Below are 19125 nucleotides of genomic sequence, written 5' to 3'. Positions count from 1 at the left end.
TTTGAAGAATCTGTGAGGACGGAGTTCCTGAAACTCCAGTCTGTACCCCTGGGCAACAATATCTGTCATCAAGGTATCCAGGCATGACGACGCCCAGACGTGACTGAAATCTTTTAGTCTCGCTCCCACCTGTCCGATATCCAGGCTGGGAGGGTCACCGTCATGCGGAAAATTTTGAGGAAGCAGAACCTGGTTTCTGTTCCTGGGAACCTGGTGGTGCAGGTTTTCTGGATTTTCCCCAACTGCCTCTAAAGAAGGTGGGGGGAGGCTTGGATTTTTTAAATTTTGCGGTCTGAAAGGACTGCAGTGAAGGCATAGGATAAGATTTCCTAGCCGGTGCTGATGCAGAGGGAAGAAATGTCGACTTACCCGAAGTCGCCAGGAAATCCACGCATCGAATGCGTCCCCAAATGGTGCCTGACCTGTGAAGGGTAGGTTCTCAACACTTTTCTTGGATTCTGCATCCGCAGTCCATTGGCGTAGCCAGAGTCCTCTGCGTGCCGATACTGCCATGGAAGTAGCCCTCGCATTAAGCAGGCCAAGGTCCTTCATGGCCTCCACCATGAAACCTGCAGAATCCTGTATGTGACGTAAAAACAAATCAACGTCACTCCTATCCATAGTATCTAAGTCCTCTAGAAAAGTGCCTGACCATTTTACTATGGCTTTAGAAATCCACGCACATGAAATAGTGGGCCTTAAGGCCATGCCTGTAGCCGTGTATAGTGATTTGAGCATAGTCTCAATTTTGCGTTCAGCCGCCTCCTTTAAGGCGGTTGAACCAGGGACAGGTAAAACCACCTTTATAGACAACCTAGATACAGAAGCGTCTACTATAGGCGGGTTTTCCCACTTCTTCCTATTCTTTTCAGGGAAAGGGAAAGCAATGAGAATTCTTTTAGGGATTTGGAATTTTTTCTCTGGGTTTTCCCAGGATTTCTCAACTAAGGAGTTTAACTCCCTTGAAGCAGGGAAGGTGAGCGAGGATTTATTTACTGTAATAGAAGATTCCCAATCCGGCTCAGGTACCTTCTCCGTAATATGCAAAACATCCCTAATGGCTTCAATCATGAGCTGCACCCCATTAGCAAGGGATGCATCTCCCCCCTGCATATCCCCATCACCGTCCCCTGTATCAGAGTCAGTATCAGTGTCAGCTTGCATTATCTGGGCCAGCGTACGCTGTTGCAGGTATGTAGGTGGGCTCTTAGACGAAGTAGTGGGAGCTGAAAATTTCAAACTCTCTACAGACTCTCAAAAACTACGTCTCCTTCTCAGTATGTGACATCCTTTTGAAATCTGGGATATCATTCCCCTTGCAGAATCAAGCCATGGGGGTTTGGATTCAGAAGGCTGAAACAGCATATTGCAGTCCTGAGTACATGGAATAGACTCCTCAGGAGAAGATAAACACTCTGCAGCACAGGACACAGAGTCCTTAGACATAGTAATGTGGAATATACACACTTACACATACACACAGGAAAATGTCAGACACAGTTTCCCCCAGAGTACCTTCAGAAAGTCAGAGTATAAGGAGCCAGCCGCACAGCGCCCCTGTAGGCAATTATTATGATAAAAGCCTGGCGCAGACTAACTACCCTTAACAGGGTAATTAGTACTAGTATCACCCCCACTCCCCCTCCCATCTATAACACCCTGGTACCGCAGAGGCATGCTGGAGTTATGTGGAGGGTAGCACTCTGTCAGCATTCTTTCCTAGGCATCTGCAGGGAGAAAATAGCGCTGGTGAGTGCTGGATCTGTTCTGAGAGGAAGCCCCGCCCCTGGCAATGGTGCGCGGCTTCCCGCACTAATTGTTTATACTGAGGTGTTTGTTGCGAACAGCGGGATTAGCCTCTGCTAGCTGAGTGGACAGTTTAGGGTGAATTGTCAGGACGTCCCTAAAAGCGCTTACACAAAGTATTGCTGAGCTGTCCAGAGCGCAGCCTTCCAGAGCTGCGCTCCCACCCTTGTGCCGCCATACCGACCGGTGACCCGGCGCTGTACTCACCACACTTCTTTCTTCTGGCTCTGTTAGGGGGTGGCGGCCGTGCTGCGGGACTGAGCGGTCGCCTCGTGGGCTTGCGATCAGCACCCTCAGGAGCTCAGTGTCCTGTCAGCGGAGATAGAGAACCATTAACTCTTCAGGAAGTTGGTTCCTACTCCCCCCCTAAGTCCCACGAAGCAGGGAGGTTGTTGCCAGCAGCCTTCCTGCACCTAACAACTCTTAGAAAAGAATAAAACTAGAAAAACTCCTAGGATCTACCCTAGCTGTGACCGGCTCCTCCGGACAAATTTTCTAAACTGAGTCTGTTAGGAGGGGCATAGAGGGAAGGGCCAACCCACACTATTAAACTCTTAAAGTGCCAATGGCTCCCAAAGGACCCGTCTATACCCCATGGTACTAAATTGGACCCCAGCATCCTCTAGGACGTAAGAGGAAAAATAATTCAGATGTATGCAAAAGTTTGGACACTCCTGCTCAAGTGGCATGTTTCACACTAAGAATACTGTACCAAAATGTTTCTGATTTATGTAAATACAGGTTGAGTATCCCATATCCAAATATTCCGAAATACGGAATATTCCGAAATACAGACTTTTTTTAATGAGAGTGAGATAGTGAAACCTTTGTTTTTTGATGACTCAATGTACACAAACTTTGTTTAATACACAAAGTTATTAAAAATATTGTATTAAATTACTTTTAGGCTGTGTGTATAAGGTGTATATGAAACATAAATGAATTGTGTGAATGTAGACACACTTTGTTTAATGCACAAAGTTATAAAAAATATTGGCTAAAATTGCCTTCAGGCTGTGTGTATAAGGTGTATATGAAACATAAATGCATTCTGTGCTTAGATTTAGGTCCCATCACCATGATATCTCATTATGGTATGCAATTATTCCAAAATACGGAAAAATCCGATATCCAAAATACGTCTGGTCCCAAGCATTTTGCATAAGGGATACTCAACCTGTATTGTCTTACAATCTGCGGGTATTAAGAATTAAGGAGCCCATTTATTAACAATGATTTTATTGCTGCTTGTCACAAAATTAAATAAAATGTATAAAAAAAATAAAAAAATCTTGCCCCTTGCTGATACTGCCGACAAGACCTAGGTGACTGCTTCACTGGGCCAGCCTCAGGACAGAGGAATATTTGTCATGCAGCTAATGAAATCTGTTTTTGATATGCAGTTATACAAAGATCTTTGCCTTTTTAAAAGTTAAACTAGCAATAATTATACAAACAGATACAGTTCTGTTTGTACAGAGAGAGACATGGGTACATCTTAGTCTAGCATTCTTGGAAAATTCACACTAGGTCCTGGCCTGAATTACTAGATCAGCGTATTTACTTTAAGTCTTTTCATGTGAGCTCTCTCAAGGACTGAAACAGGCATAAGATCATAATTATACACTGCTCAAAAAAATAAAGGGAAAATTGTAGGGAGGTCATACAGGCACGTGGAGGCCACACACACTACTGAGCCTCATTTTGACTTGTTTTAAGGACATTACATCAAAGTTGGATCAGCCTGTAGTGTGTTTTTCCACTTTAATTTTGAGTGTGACTCCAAATCTAGACCTCCATGGGTTAATAAATTTGATTTCCATTGATAATTTTTGTGTGATTTTGTTGTTGTCGGCACATTCAACTATGTAAAGAACAGTATTTAATAAGAATATTTCATTCATTTAGATCTAGGATGTGTTATTTTAGTGTTCCTTTTATTTTTTTGAGCAGTGTATATTAATATGGAAATCAATTTTTTATGATGTTGCATATGCTGTGTAATAGCATAGATTTTTGTTTCTTTAACACTTACCTATGTTTGATTCCAGTGCTTGTTTACTAGATGGGCTTAAATTTCCACTGTTGGGCTGCTCTAATGCTGATGGGCTGGCCACATAAGCGACTGTTCTTGCAACGGGAGGATTTGTGATAACTAAAATGACATAACAGCAGGTGAAATTTAGCAATGTGTTTGTTTGTTTTTTTTGTCCGTTTGACTTCAATTAGCTTTGAACGTTTTTTGTATAGTAAAAACAGGGCTTCACCACAATTTATCACAAAAAACAAAACACAACATTTTTGCACAAAAACACACAGGATCCGGGATAAGTTCCTGGATCCATGCGGTGGCGGCTACAAAAATGGGTCAGTTATCTGGATTTTTTTCTCTCCTGCCTCCGGGCAGGTGATAAAAATCCCTGATAGTGCCAGCTTTCGGAGCTAATTGAATAGTTCCTGGAGGATCAATTAGCTGCTGTAATTTACTGCAGCTGAATGAATTCCCCCCCTTATTAATAATCTCATTGCTCATTTTGTAAAGTTCTTAGAAGGAGGCTGCACTCTCTGCCCGACTGATAGTAACCACAAATCAAGACTTACCTATACAATTAAATGTTTTGAACAATATTTCAATTATAAAATGTTAAAAATAAGCATAAGCCATTTATTATTTTTCTAGGTGCGGTTGCCAGCAGATTATGGACGTTTTTATTAGTGATGAGCGGATTCGGTTTTACTCGGTTTTACTCGGTTCTCAAAACCGAATCTTATTGGCTCACTGATGTCACGTGTTTTGGATAGCCAATAAGATTCGGTTTTGAGAACCGAGTAAAACCGAGTAAAACCGAATCCGCTCATCACTAGTTTTTATAAGGGGCAATCACTTACAAGGCATGGTATTGCCTTGTAAGTGATTACCTCTTTAAAAAGACATCCAAGATCATCCAGCATTCCACACCTCCGGCGATCTCGGCCTCCATTACAACCCGCCCTGTATTTTACTTATACTTATTTAGAATGGTGATCTTCCTCACTTAGGGCCTGATTCAGAATTGCACGTCATATGTGGCCACGTTGCGTGCATGGAAATAAACAAGTATCTTCATTTGTATTCAGAGCTGTACGCATCTCTGTGGCTGCACCGCCGCTATCCATTCACTTGTGCAAGTAGCTGATGCAAGATAGTCGCTCAAGGTTGTGCATGCTCGGCTACAGACTGCTATGTGCAATCAGCAAGATCCATCTGTAAAACGTACTTGCGTACAATGCTGAATCAGCTCCTTATAGTGTTTGGTAGTACCTTACTATAGGCCGTAAACTGCAATGTTGCTTTAGCTAAACAAAACCTACGTAATAAAATACAGCCTAAAAAAATTAAATACAATAAATAAAATAAAAATGTATCTCTCTCTATAGTAGACCGATAGATAGATAGATAGATAGATAGATAGATAGATAGATAGATAGATAGATAGATAGATAGATAGAAAATACAGGGGGTGTTACAGGGGGTGTTACAGGGGGTGGACACCCCCCCCCCCCACCCCCACCCCTTCTTGGACCCGCCATTGTCTCATAATAGTTATTTTTTTTTTCATTTTCATTTTCCAAAATTACCTGCTTGGATTCCAAGCTCATTTGTCCGTGAAGATGAGGACATAAACTCTTCATCCCATATTGGAGAATTTGAACTGTAAACCTCTTCCTCCAACATAGACAAAAATCTAAATAAGGGAAAAGAGAACCCTCAGTTATACAAAGGTGGTAAATAAATATTATTTGACGAACTGCTTCAGCAGAGGAACCTGTTTAACACGACAACATTGGTTTGACCCATTTGTCAACATTTTGTGCTATTGGTACATAACTTAGGGCCTAATTCAGCCCTGATCGCAGCAAATTCTTTCTCTAATGGGCAAAACCATGTGCACTGCAGGTGGGGAAAATAAAACATGTGCAGAGAGAGTTAGATTTGGGTGGGTTATATTGTTTCTGTGCAGGTTAAATACTACTTTATTTTTACACTGCAATTTAGATTTCAGTTTGAACACACCCCACCCAAATCTAACTCTCTCTGCATATGTTATATCTGCCCCACCTGCAGTGCACATGGTCTTACCAATTAAGGAAAAATTTTGCTGCTGCGATCGGGTTTAAATTTGGCCGTTAATTTGCTCTAGGGATCAAAGTTAAGTGAAGTCTAAGGAACAGGGATGTTATATTGAGAAACATACAAGGACAGTACTAAGTATCAGCTATTTTGTATCAAAACTGGTTGCTATGAATTAACATTTTATAATTCACTAAAATATTGTAGAAAAAAATTCTAGACAAGTGATTTTTTTTAAATAACACTCTGTCCTTAATTTTCTGCAATTCTGCTCTAATGCCAGGGGCACACTATGAAAAAATAACCAGAGCAATTAAATTTAACATATATATTAATGCGGAAATAAAAGGAATACTGTCCCCGTTATGATAGCTTCAGGGAGAAGAATGGAAAGATGACTATAAAATAAAAAAAACACAATGGATCACTTAGTAACTGTAATTCGCTATAATTACATTTTCTGAAGTTTTAAAAACAACAATGTGATTTATTTTTGAAAGACAGAGCAATTATAAAATGTAGTAAAACGTGTCCAGATATTTCAAGTATACTTTCAGCAAGTCAGTTTACACAGAACAAGTGTCACTGGATGTGTGTCATACTTTGGAAAATGGGTCAATATTAATGTTCTCTTCTCTTGTGGAAGTTTATCTTTCTCCTGCCTGGCCTGTTCCAGCAGCTGGCGTCTCATTACTGTGAAGACTGAACGCAGCAATGTGCGGCCAAACACCTGTGTCGTTTCATATCGGTGCAAGCTGTCACAGAACTGGGGGACGTTGCAGTAACAGAGCCACCTACGGTATCAAAAAACATAATGCTTCCTGTTATTTAAGCTACATGGTTTATAAAAAAACACATCTCACAAATAACACCTCACTGTATTTTTTTAGGTCATTGCAAAACTGATATAATTCATTCTTTAAAGGGTCACTAAACACTTAAAAAGAGAAAAGGCATCTTCTTGTAACATTCAAAATGACCTAGGTAGAACTCTCTAAAAAGAATACATATTAATTAGTTAGGAACCAGCGTTATCACTGAGGTCATTTGTTCCTAGGAAACTGATAGGATGCACTCTCATAATTATATTTTCTATTCACAAAATGACTGCCTACACTAATGGCAGCCATTTTGTACCTCAGCTGTGGCCTGCTTCAGCGACATAACTAGAGCCAAATGAACTGATAAGACAAAAGAAAGGATTATGTTACATTTTTAAAGACACAGATGTGTCATCTTACATCTAGCCTCCCTACACATTAAAAAACCTTCTAGTCATGCCATGCTGTGGCGTGACTTGGTAGCGATGAATGTCTTTTCATTCAACTTCTTCCATTAAAATTTGTCTTATTCGCAAAACAATGCAAATAGGAGACACACGTTTTTGCTGATTAAAATGATATACAGCATGCCTATATTTTGTGTGCAACCACAGTTGTATCTGCATACAAAATGCTATGTTACAGTGTTTTCTTAGAAAACACTTCAATGTAGAATTTTGAATACAGATACAGTCACGGCCGCACACAGAATATAGGCATACTTCATATAATTTTTATCAGCATAGCCTGCTTGTGCGTCTTATTAACATAGCGATCCAAATAAGATGTATTTGCTGCAATTAAATATGCCCGTCGCAAACGGAGTTGCACGGGACCTGTCAGCTCACTCACGCCAGGCATCTCCCGCTGTGTGCCGTAATGAGGCAAGTTGTATGAGTACACATCTGTACTTTTGGAATCTAGTAAGTAGTGTGAACCAGAGATGTAAAATGAGCTAAACGGACAACAGAGGAAGGCTAACAGTTCAGTAAAGCCGTGATCTCGGGACTTAATCCATCTGTTGGCTGTGAAACACCCCATAAATCTTGCTAAAACTACTTACCTGCCTAAACGAGGAATATATATGTGTTCATGTGAAGATACTTTTAATGAGTTAGTTAACAGACTTTTTGATCATTGGATTTTCTACCGTTGGATTTTATTAGGAGAACCCCATACTGAAACAGGTTACATTTGCTTGTTGGATCACCTACCATACTTAAAGGAGTATTTATTGACTAATCCCCCTACCTGTCTACTGGTCTATACATGGATTAATATGATCTAGAATTCTAGATAATCCATTCTGACCAGAGAAGTGCTATTTGAGATTCAGTATCTGACCATTTATACATAGGTCCGGCTATAGCCATAGAGAAGTGAGCTGAATTATAAGATTAAGGGGGACATTTACTAAGCAGTGATAAGAGCGGAGAAGTGAGCCAGTGGAGAATCTGCCCCATCAACCAATCAGCAGCTCTGTATAATTTTATAGTATGCAAATTATAGATGTTACTTCAGTGCTGATTGGTTGCCATGGCTCACTTCTCCACTCTTATCACTGCTTAGTAAATGTCCCCCTAAGTGCTGGAGTGATCCTATGTAGTTTTTAGGTGTTTCTTCTGACGAAAGAGGAATACCAAGATGGAATGTGTGAATTATGGTTAAAGGGGCATACTAACATGCTATTTATTAAAGAATATTACCTTGTATAATTTACTTTGTATGCAGCAATGTCATCAGTCGGGGATCTCTGTCTTCGCTGTAAAGGAGTTTCCAGATGCCAGTAGTTGATGCGATTCAGAAACATCTTAGCCAGCTCTATTATAGTTTGTCTTTCTTTGGCTGGAAGGTGACTAAATTTATACTGTACAAAATTATTTACACCCTGTAGTGAAAGAAATCAACATATTCAAAAATAAATATGCTATAGGAATACACTTAATAAGACTTTTATTAACAGACAATTAAAGCAACACACAAATATAATGTTCAAACCATTTATTCCAATGGGTTGTGGTTGGGTGACCAGCAGTCGGGATCCCGGCAGTCAGCATACAGACAATGGGATCCTGGTCGCCAGAATGCCGGCAAGGGATCGAGCGCAATGAAGCCCCTTGCGGGCTTGCTGCGCTCGCCATAGGTTCTAAAAATTAATGAGTGGGAATAGCCCTGAGCCCCCTGCCGGCATTCTGGTGGTTGGGATCCCGGCATCGTAATGCTGACCGTCGGGATCCCGACCGCCAATAACATGACTACATCATATTACAATTTATTAAATAAAGAATCATTGTGTAAACTTGTACACACACAAGTACATCATTCCTTTAAGCAGATTTTCTGAATGTCAAAGGTATCACAAAAACACAACAGAACTTTAACTTTTTTACACATAGGGGGTAATTCCAAGTTGATCGCAGCAGGAATTTTGTTAGCAGTTGGGCAAAACCATGTGCACTGCAGGGGAGGCAGATTTAACATGTGCAGAGAGAGTTAGATTTGGGTGTGGTGTGTTCAATCTGCAATCTAATTTGCAGTGTAAAAATAAAGCAGTCAGTATTTACCCTGCACAGAAACAAAATAACCCACCCAAATCTAACTCTCTCTGCACATGTTATATCTGCCTCCCCTGCAGTGCACATGGTTTTGCCCAACAGCTAAAAAAATTCCTGCTGCGATCAACTTGGAATTACCCCCATAATCCAATAATGTCTAGCTAACGGATAATTATCTACGTATGGTTATCATCATCTATGCATCGGATGTTACTTATAACATGAGCATTAGCTGTGTTAAAAGAAAACACACATTTTTAATATACAATTAAACAAAGGTTTTTGCCATGGAAACCAAAACCAATTCTACGTCTTTGAATTTATACACAACAAAGGTAAATTACTAAAGAAGATGCTCAGCACCAATCCGCTTTGTACCTGTACGACGCGCCTGCGCACTGCGGTGCATACGCATGCGCAGTTTTGCCGAGTTTTGACCTGATCGCAGCGCTGCAAAAAATACCTAGCGTGCGATCAGGTCGGAATGACCCCCCAAGTACATACTTTTACATGATAAGACCCAGCAGAGACTAGGGCCAGTAACATCACCATCTTCCACGTGAGGTACTTGACTTCTACCATCAGCAGAGGCTCAAACCAGGAGGACTGTAGAAATGCAAACACTACATCCAAATCCCAGGGTGCTGTAGGCGGCACAAAAGGTGGTTGTATGTGGAGTACCCTTGCAAGAAAGTCTGAACTTCTGGCAACACTGACCATTTCTTCTGGAAGAAAATGGAGAGGGCTGAAATCTGGATCTTAATGGAACCCAGACATAAGCCCTTATCCACATCAGCCTGCAGGAAACGTCCCAAGTGAAACTCTGCAGGCGGATACTTGCGTTCCTCACACCAAGATACATATCTCCACCAGATATGATGATAGTGTTTTGACGTCACAGGTTTTCTGGCCTGAACCATGGTAGCAATAACCTTCTTGGAAAGGCCCTTGTGAGCTAGGATGTTCCGCTCAACCTCCATGCCGTCAAACGAAGTCGCCGTAAGTCCAGGTAGACAAATGGTCCTTGTTGAAGATCTCCTCTTAGTGGTAGAGGCCAAGGGTCTTCGACAGACATGTCCAGAAGATCCGCGTACCACGCCCTCCCAGGCCAATCCAGGGCAATCAGAATTGCCTGGACACACTGATTCGCTTTAGCACCCTTGGAATCAGAGGAATCAGGTAGACCAGCCGGTATGGCCAAGGCGACGCCAGTGCGTCCACTGCCCTCGTCTGAGGGTCCCTGGTCCGTGAGCAATACCAGGGAAGTTTCTTGTTGAGACAAGAAGCCATCATGTCGATTTGTGGGCAACCCCACCGGTCGATCTGCTGGAACACCAGATGGTGGAGCCCCCACTCACCCGGGTGGAGATTGTGACGACTGAGGAAGTCAGCCTCCCAGTTGTCCACACCCGGAATGAAGATTGCTGACATTGCTCTTGCATTTTTTCCGCCCAGAGGAGTATCTTTGACACCTCTCACATGCAGGCTCTGCTTTTTGTCCCTCCTTGCCGATTGATATACGCCACTGCCGTGGCGTTGTCCAACTGTACCTGGATCGGGTGATCCTTGAACAGAGGAGAGGCCTGAAGCAGAGCATTGTAGATCACTCGAAGTTCCAGAATGTTGATCAAAGGGAGAGCCTCGTGGGATGACCACCTACCCTGGAACTGCGCCCTCTGGGTGACAGCTCCCAATCCCCTTAGACTGGCATCTGTCATTAGGAGGGTCCAATCCTGAATCCCAAAACTCCGGCCTTCCAGGATATTGGAGGACTGTAGCCACCACAGGAGGGAAATCCTGGCCTGAGGTGAAAGCCGAATCATCTGGTGTATCTGTAGATGTGATCCGGACCACTTGCTCAGGAGATCCAATTGATATGTTCTGGCATGGAACCTCCCATAATGGATCGCCTCGTATGAGGCAACCATCTTTCCTAACAATCTTATGCAAAGATGTACGGACACTTGAATAGGTCAGAGCACCATGCGGACCATTTCCTGAAGTGTTTTCGCCTTGTCCTCTGGTAGAAACACCTACGGGGCCACAGTATCCAGCAATATCCCCAGGAACAGGAACCTCTGACTTGGCTCCAGGTGAGACTTCTGTAAGTTGAGGATTCACCCATGGTCTGACAGAAGATGGATGGTGCGGTTGATATGGAGCAACAAAAGCTCCCTGGATCTTGCCTTTATCAGAAGATCGTCCAGATAAGGGACCACATTGACCCCTTGGACCCGGAGTTGAAACATCATCTCCGCCATCACCTTTGTGAATACCCTCGGGGCTGTAGACAGGCCGAAGGGCAGAGCCTGGAATTGGAAGTGATCATCCAGCAGAGCAAACCGCAGGTACGCCTGAAGAGGCGGCCAAATCGGAATATGGAGATAGGCCTCCTTGATATCCAAGGAAACCAGAATTTCCCGTTCCTCAAGGCCTGCAATCACTGCTCGCAGGGATTCCATTTTGAACTTGAACACCCTCAAATAAGGATTCAAGGATTTCAGATTCAAAATGGGTCTGACCGAACCGTTCTGCTTCAGTAACACAAACAGGTTTGAGTAAAACCCCTTGCCTCATTGCGGTAGTGTTACTGGAACAATGACAAGGGACTGGACCAACTTTCGGATAGCCTGTTGCAATGTAACTTGCATATCCTCCAAAGCTGTTGAACTCCAGCTTGTAGCTCTGAGAAATGAGCTCTCTGACCCAGGCATCCTGGCAGGAGGTCTCCCAGACACGGCTGAAGTGACGCAGTCGAGCTCCCAGCTCGAAATCCCCTCGGGGTGGGTGGGCATCGTCATGCTGAGGCCTTAGTGGAAGCAGAACCGGTGGACTGTTCCTGAGAACTGGTACTTGCAGGTTATCTGGTCTTACCTCTGGTGCCTCTAGCCACATTGGAGGCACCTCTGGCCTTCGATCGAAATCTGTGAGACCGAAATGACTGTACAGACGGCCCCGGATAGGAGCGTCTCGCCGGCGGGGTCCCATAGGGGAGAAACGTGGATTTTCCAGCCGTAACTTTGGGAATCCAGGTATCCAATTCAACTCCATAAATTCCCCAGAAAAGGGGAGGGATTCCACACTACGTTTGGATTCTGCGTCCGCAATCCACTGACGCAGCCACAAGACCCTGCGCGCCGACACTGCCATGGCAGACGTCCGAGCAGTAATGTTCCCCATCTCCTTGAGGGAATCAGAGGACACGGTACTTCAGGAGGGTTACCATAGAAACTAAGGGCGTATCCCCCCGAGAGGCCCCCCTGAATTTGAGTGGCCCAAGAATGAATAGCATGGGTCATCCAGCAACCCGCAATGACCGGTCTTTGTGAGAGACCGGCTGCAGTGTACATGGACATTAGGTTAGTCTCAATTTTCTGATCCCCAAGATCCTTCATGGTAAAGGAGCCCGGGGCAGGCAGCACCGCCTTTTTAGACAGGCGAAAGACTGAGACATCTACTCCAGGGTTTTCCTCCCAAACTTTTCTACCTTCAGGAGCAAATGAGAAAGTGCACAAAAACTTTTTGGACACTTGGAATTTTTTGTCTGGATTTTTCCAGGCCTGTTTGAATGAGTCATCTAACTCTGTAGAATCAGGGAAAGTGACATTGGGAATGTTTTGTACAAAGAAAAACTAATGCTGTGACGCAGCGTCCCCTAGAGGGAGCTTTAACACATCCCTTATAGCCAAAATGAGGGGTTCCAATACCCTGAGCAGAATTGGGTTCCCCACTAACGGGATCCAGGTCATCCCCGTCATCTTGTATATCATCATCTGTATCAGATAGTAGAGCAGGTAAACCACGCTTCTGAGGACCTGCATGAGAGAATGGGGGGGGTGGGGGCTGTGCATCTGCCCTAGCAGCTAAATCTGCAACAGCCTGTTGTAGTAGCTGAGTTTTCTGCACAGTAGCGTGAGCTGGGATGACATATCAGACATTATAGTCTTAAAAGACCCTAACCAGTGGGGTTCTGGACCCTCTCCGACAGCCCCTTCACTAATTTGTGAAGATTCACTGCATTGTTCACAGGAAACAGAATCATTAGATAAAGGAGAGAATCTGGTGTTTACCCATATTTCACAGTAAACACAATAACCTACACATACACTCAGACGGCTATAATGCAAGCCTGCCCTACTGTATGTGAGAGGAGACACAGAGAGAGGGATGATACCAGCACACCCTGAGCTGCACGGTCCCAGTGAGACTGTCAGCTCCCTAAAACACAGTAAACACTAATAATTTTAGTCCTAAATAGGATGAGGATTGTGTCCACAAGTGGCTCTCCCCCCTTTGCTACACCCTGTACCAGTTTTTCAGCGTGTCTTGTGAGGCAGGGAGTGCTGTGTGTGCTGTATATGGATGCAGTAAGCAGAGGTTGGCACCAAAACGCCTCAGGTCCCGCTCAGAGGTAGCTCCGCCCCCTCTAAAGGCGTCGGAGCTATAATGGTTATTTATATTGGCAAAGTCTCTTACTTAGCTTAAAACATCACACAAGTGCTAGTCAAGCCCTTTTGTGCTAGTTCTACACAGGGGATCTCAGGAGGGTCCCGTACGCGCCGCTCCCATGGTCAGCAGGACTTTGAACTTGGGGACCCCCCCTAGCTGGGCCCCCGGTTTGTACTCACCACTGATGTCACCTTCAGGCAGCGTTAGGGGTGTGCGGCGTGCTGCGGCTGTGACAGCCAAGGAGCAGTGCCCCGCTGAACAACAACCCCTCAGAACGGTGGTCCTGCAGTGGGAAAGCGGCTCTGCACCTCGTAAGGCCGGTGATCATTACCCTCCTAACTCCCATGGTGCAGGTATGCTGTTGCCCAGACAGCATACCGAAAATAATAAAAGTTTAAAAGAAAATGAAGAAAACTCTCTGGAGCTGCAGAGATGTGCATCCTCTCCTGAGGGCACTTTTTTCTAAACTGCCTGTGGGACGGGGCATAGAGGGGAGGAGCCAGCACACCATATTGAAGAAATTTAAAGTGCACTGGCTCCTTTGGACCCCATCTATACCCCATTGTACTAGTTTTCCCAAATATCCCTTATGTATGCTAGAGAAACATGAGAGGTAATTTTCCACGAGTCCCACAAACTGCAAGTTTCCGAAAAAATATTACCAGGCATAGAAATGATTTTGTATGTTGTGAATTGTTTTATTCTCTGTGGTTTCTTCTATAGCACATTGCTGCTATACAGATCAGTGGTTTTCAACCTGAAGTGTTAGTAGCCCCAGGGATAATGGCTGTTATTTTCAGGGGAAAGCAGTGTCCTGGGGATCTCTAGCCCCATGCATGACAGTAGGTGCCTGATAACTAAATGAAAAAAGTTTTTCATAAATTGTAATATGAATTTACATATTTATTTATTTGTCAATTACATATATAGCACAAGCATATTCTGTTGCACTTACAATTTGGAGCAAACAGTAATAATGGAAAACGGAGTGATAACAGAAATACAAAAAGGTAAGAGGGCTCTGCACACAAGCATACAATTTATAGGGGAATTCATATAAATAAATATATGTATCTGATGCACTACGTTTTCTTGGCCGACCACTGCGTCTATGGTCCTCAACGTTGCCCGTTTCTTTGTGCTTCAATGCTGAGAAATACAGGCAGGTACTTATCCATCTTGCAATACCATTAGGGAGGCATCTGATTGGCTCCAAATTTATACTGCAATTAGTCCTGGAAGTGATGATATAAGCCCCCACAGAGCCCTGACCTCAACATCATCGAATCTGTCTGGGATTACATGAAGAGACAGAAGGATTTTAGCAAGCCTACATCCCCAGAAGATCTATGGTTAGTTCTCCAATATGTTTGGAACAACCTCTTTGCAGTTTCTTCAAAAACTGTGGGCAAGTGTACCTAGAAGAATTGTTGCTGTTTTGAAGGCAAAGGGTGGTCATACAAAATATTGATTTGATTTACTGTAGATTTCTCTTCTGTTCATTCACTTTGCATTTTGTTAATTGAAAAAAAAACACTATCAATACAGTGTTACTTTGCACAGATAAAGTCAATTGTTTCTCTGTTCGGGTGTGCACAGCCGCTAACATTACTGTTATGTTGTATCGTCATGTTGATGGGCTGGTAACTAGTATATAGATTTATTTATTTATTTTAAATCTTATTTATAGCACATGTATTGCTTTTTTTTATATAGTGCCAAACATTTTACTTATTAATAGCAATTATATTCAATAAAAATGTATTGCTTTGTTAATGTAGGGGGCACAAACAATGCTAATTGGCTGCCAGGGATACCCAGGAGACAAATCACAATCACTGATGAAGACTGATTGCCTCTTAAACATGATAGGAACCCAAACCAGAAGTGTGTGTTGGCTAAAATGACTAAATACTGGTTTAAAACTATATATAATGTCTGCTGTATATTGCAATAGCGAAGCAGTAATGACTCGGCAAAGACAGACCCTCCTGACTCAGCACTCCATGTCTGAAAATGTGCAGTTCCATCAATACAAGTGTTAAATGAGCAAATAATCATGCACTAAAACACAGCTGGAATAAAAATTATTTGGAACCTGAACACTGAAAAGAGTATGATGGATAAAGAAATGTTAAGAATATTTAAAAATAGCAGAACCTACATAAGCTATACTTATACAGTTTGTCCTGCACAATAAGATGTATCCATAGCTCCATTTCTTACTACAAATTTGCTCGAAACACTGTGGGGTATGTTTAATAAAAGTCGATTTTGGTCAAGGTTTGGTTGATTTTTGATCGATTTTGTGTCTAAGGGGGTCTATTTATTAAAATTATTTTTACTAAAATAATGTGAAAACACCCTTTTTCACTGCCTGTTGGACGGGGCAGAGCACTGTACAGCACTGGGGGTCACTGCAGCGCACAGGATCCGGTGCCCGGCAGCCCAACAGGAACAGCGCGGATCTTTTGGGGGGGGGGGGGGGGGGCACGGGCGCACTGCATGCGATAATTGATACATCCCTGCGATGTAATCAATTATCACAGTGCGAGTTGGGGCGATTTTATCACCTGTCATCTGCATCCTGGATGCGGATGGTGATAAATAGGCCCCTAAATCACACATTAACTAACAGATGATTTTTGACATTGTTTAAAAAAATTTAAAAAAATCATGTTAGTAAATGTGTAATTTAGACCCTGAAAAACTAAATTGACCCAGATCAATTTTTCAGTAAAGATACCCCTAAATACCACATTTACTTATCACCTGCACGCTCTCCACTATTACTTCAAACTCAGAGTAATTTAAGTCCTCTAATCCTCCTCAAACCCGCAGAAATATTAACACCATTCATTTTCAAGAACTGTCCAACTGCTCTCACCTATTTCTGCATTTACTTCTCCTTAGACTGCTGTATCACACCTGAACCAGACTCTAGAAATAGCCCTTGACCAAGTGGCTCCAGCTACCCATCACACTCAATGTAGGTCTAGATGTCAACCGTGGCACTCTAAATTAACAAGACACCTACAAAAACTCTCACGGAAAGCTGAATGTCAGTGGCGTAAATATCGTATTCCAAGCAACTTTCTCACATATAAGACTGTCTACCACTCTTATCGAAATGCCCTGGACTCTGCCAAACAAACATATTTCCAAAATCCCATCTCTGCTCAAGCCTCTAACCCCAAACGACTTTTAAATACATTTAAAAAACTTCTGAACCCTCCCTCACCGAACCTACCAGCCACTATCAAGGCGCAAGATCTTGCTTCCTACTTCAAGGACAAGATTAATAAGATCCAAGATGAAATGGTATGCTCTTCCTCAGCCAGTAAGTAACCTGCTCAATTCTCTACCTGAACCCTCTGGCACTCTCTCCTCATTTGATCCCACAAATGAAGATGAAGTGTCAACACTCTACTCATCCTGCTACTCTACTACCTCTCCTCTTGAGCCTATACCCTCACAAGTAAGTAAATATGTCTACTGTGCTCATCCCAACCTTAACTAACATCTGTTATCTTTCCCTCTCTCTCTACTGGTACCTTTCCTTCACTGTTCAAGCATGCACGGATTACTCCCATTCTGAAAAAAAAAAATTCTGACCCTATCTCTCTCTCAAACTACCATCCCATTTCTCAGCTCCCATGCCTCTCCAAGCTACTTGAGAGACTTACCTACACTCGCCTCACACACTTACTTAAGTCACACAATTTATTTGACCCACTTCAGTCAGGCTTTCGTTCCCAACACTCCACAGAGACAGCACTGACTAAAGTAGTGAATGATCTAGTCACTGCGAAGTCCAAAGACTCACTTCTTATTCTTCTAGATCTCTCTGCTGCTTTTGACACTGTTGACCATTCTCTTCTCATACAAACACTACAATCCCTAGGTCTTCAAGACACGGGGTGTAATTCAGAGTTGATCGCAGCAGAAAATTTGTTAGCAGTTGGGCAAAACCATGTGCACTGCAGGTGTGGCAGATATAACATTTGCAGAGAGAGTTAGATTTGGGTGGGTTATTTTGTTTCTGTGCAGGGTAAATACTGGCTGATTTATTTTTAGACTGCAATTTAGATTTCAGTTTGAACACACCCCACCCAAATCTAACTCTCTCTGCACGTTATATCTGCCCCCCCCCTGCAGTGCACATGGTTTTGCCCATCTGCTAACAAATTTGCTGCTGTGATTAACTCTGAATTAGGCCCACAGTCCTCTCTTGGTTCCTATCCCACCTATCTAATCGTTACTTCAGTGTTCGCTTCTCTGAATTCAACTCTCCTCTTCGCTATCTCTTTCAGTTGGAGTACCACAAGGCTCAGTCTTAGGTCCTCTGCTTTCCGCAATCTATACCTCATCTCTTGTGAAACTAATCAGCTCTTTTGGATTTCAGTATCATCTGTACACAGATTATACTAAAATCTACCTATCCTACCCAGATTTGTCACCATCTGTATTGGTCAGGGTCACTGATTGCCTTTTTGCTGTTTCATCTTGGATGTCATCTCGCCACCTCAAACTTAATATTTCCAAAACAGAGTAATTATATTTCCACCGGCCAATAGTAGTTACCAACCTGATATCTCTATCACTGTTGAGAAACCAACAATCAACCCTACCCCACAAGCTCGCTGCCTAGGTATCATACTTGACTCAGAAGTGTCCTTTGCTTCCCACATTCAATCTGTCTCAAAATCATGTTACATGCATCTATAAAACACATCTAAAACACGACCATGCCGTACACAAGACATTGCAAAAACTCTAATCCATGCGCTCATTATCTCCTGCATTGATTACTGCAATAGTCTTCTTACTGGTCTTACCAAAAAGAAACTCTCACCACTACAATCCATTCTGAATGCAGCTGCAAGGCTAATCTTCCTTGCTAGACATTCATCGTCTGCAGATCCACTCTGTCAGTCCCTCCATTGGTTACCGGTATTCTACCATATTCAATTTAAAATACTTTTACTCACACATAAGGCCATTAACCATACTACACCAATGTACATATCTTTACTCATCTCAAAATATCTCCCAACCCGACCTCTCTGCTCTTCACAAGATCTACGTCTCTCATCCACACTCATTACTTGCTCTCATGCACGATTGCAGGACTTTTTTCGGGCTGCACCTACTCTCTGGAATGCCCTACCATGCAGAATAAGACTCTCCCCTAGTCTCCAAACCTTCAAACGTTTCCTGAAAACTCACCTCGTCAGGCTAGCTTATCACATTCCAGAACTGCTCACTCAACCTTCATAAACTTTCCTAACCGATTATATCCCCACTGTGCAGTTTGCACATATCCTCCACATATTTTCTCTTTCTTCACTTTCCCTTCTTTCTGATCATGGTTCATCATTAC

General features: G+C 42.9%; 1 protein-coding gene across 2 annotated transcripts in view; it reads right to left on the bottom strand.

Annotated features, from left to right (window-relative positions):
- KAT2B (lysine acetyltransferase 2B) overlaps positions 1-19125 on the bottom strand; it is a 181660-nt gene that overhangs the window by 55264 nt on the left and 107271 nt on the right. For both annotated transcript variants that reach the window (XM_063922198.1, XM_063922200.1), the window contains exons 5-8: positions 8445-8626; positions 6520-6711; positions 5425-5531; positions 3842-3961 (exon numbers count right to left, since the gene is read on the bottom strand). In XM_063922198.1, coding sequence (XP_063778268.1) covers positions 3842-3961; positions 5425-5531; positions 6520-6711; positions 8445-8626 — 601 coding nt within the window. The remainder of the gene's footprint in view (positions 1-3841; positions 3962-5424; positions 5532-6519; positions 6712-8444; positions 8627-19125) is intronic.

The sequence above is a fragment of the Pseudophryne corroboree genome, chromosome 5, assembly GCF_028390025.1.
Source record: "Pseudophryne corroboree isolate aPseCor3 chromosome 5, aPseCor3.hap2, whole genome shotgun sequence".
Lineage (NCBI taxonomy): Eukaryota > Metazoa > Chordata > Amphibia > Anura > Myobatrachidae > Pseudophryne > Pseudophryne corroboree.
The sequence above is the reverse complement of the archived record's forward strand: the minus strand, read 5'-3'. Positions and strand labels throughout refer to the sequence as shown.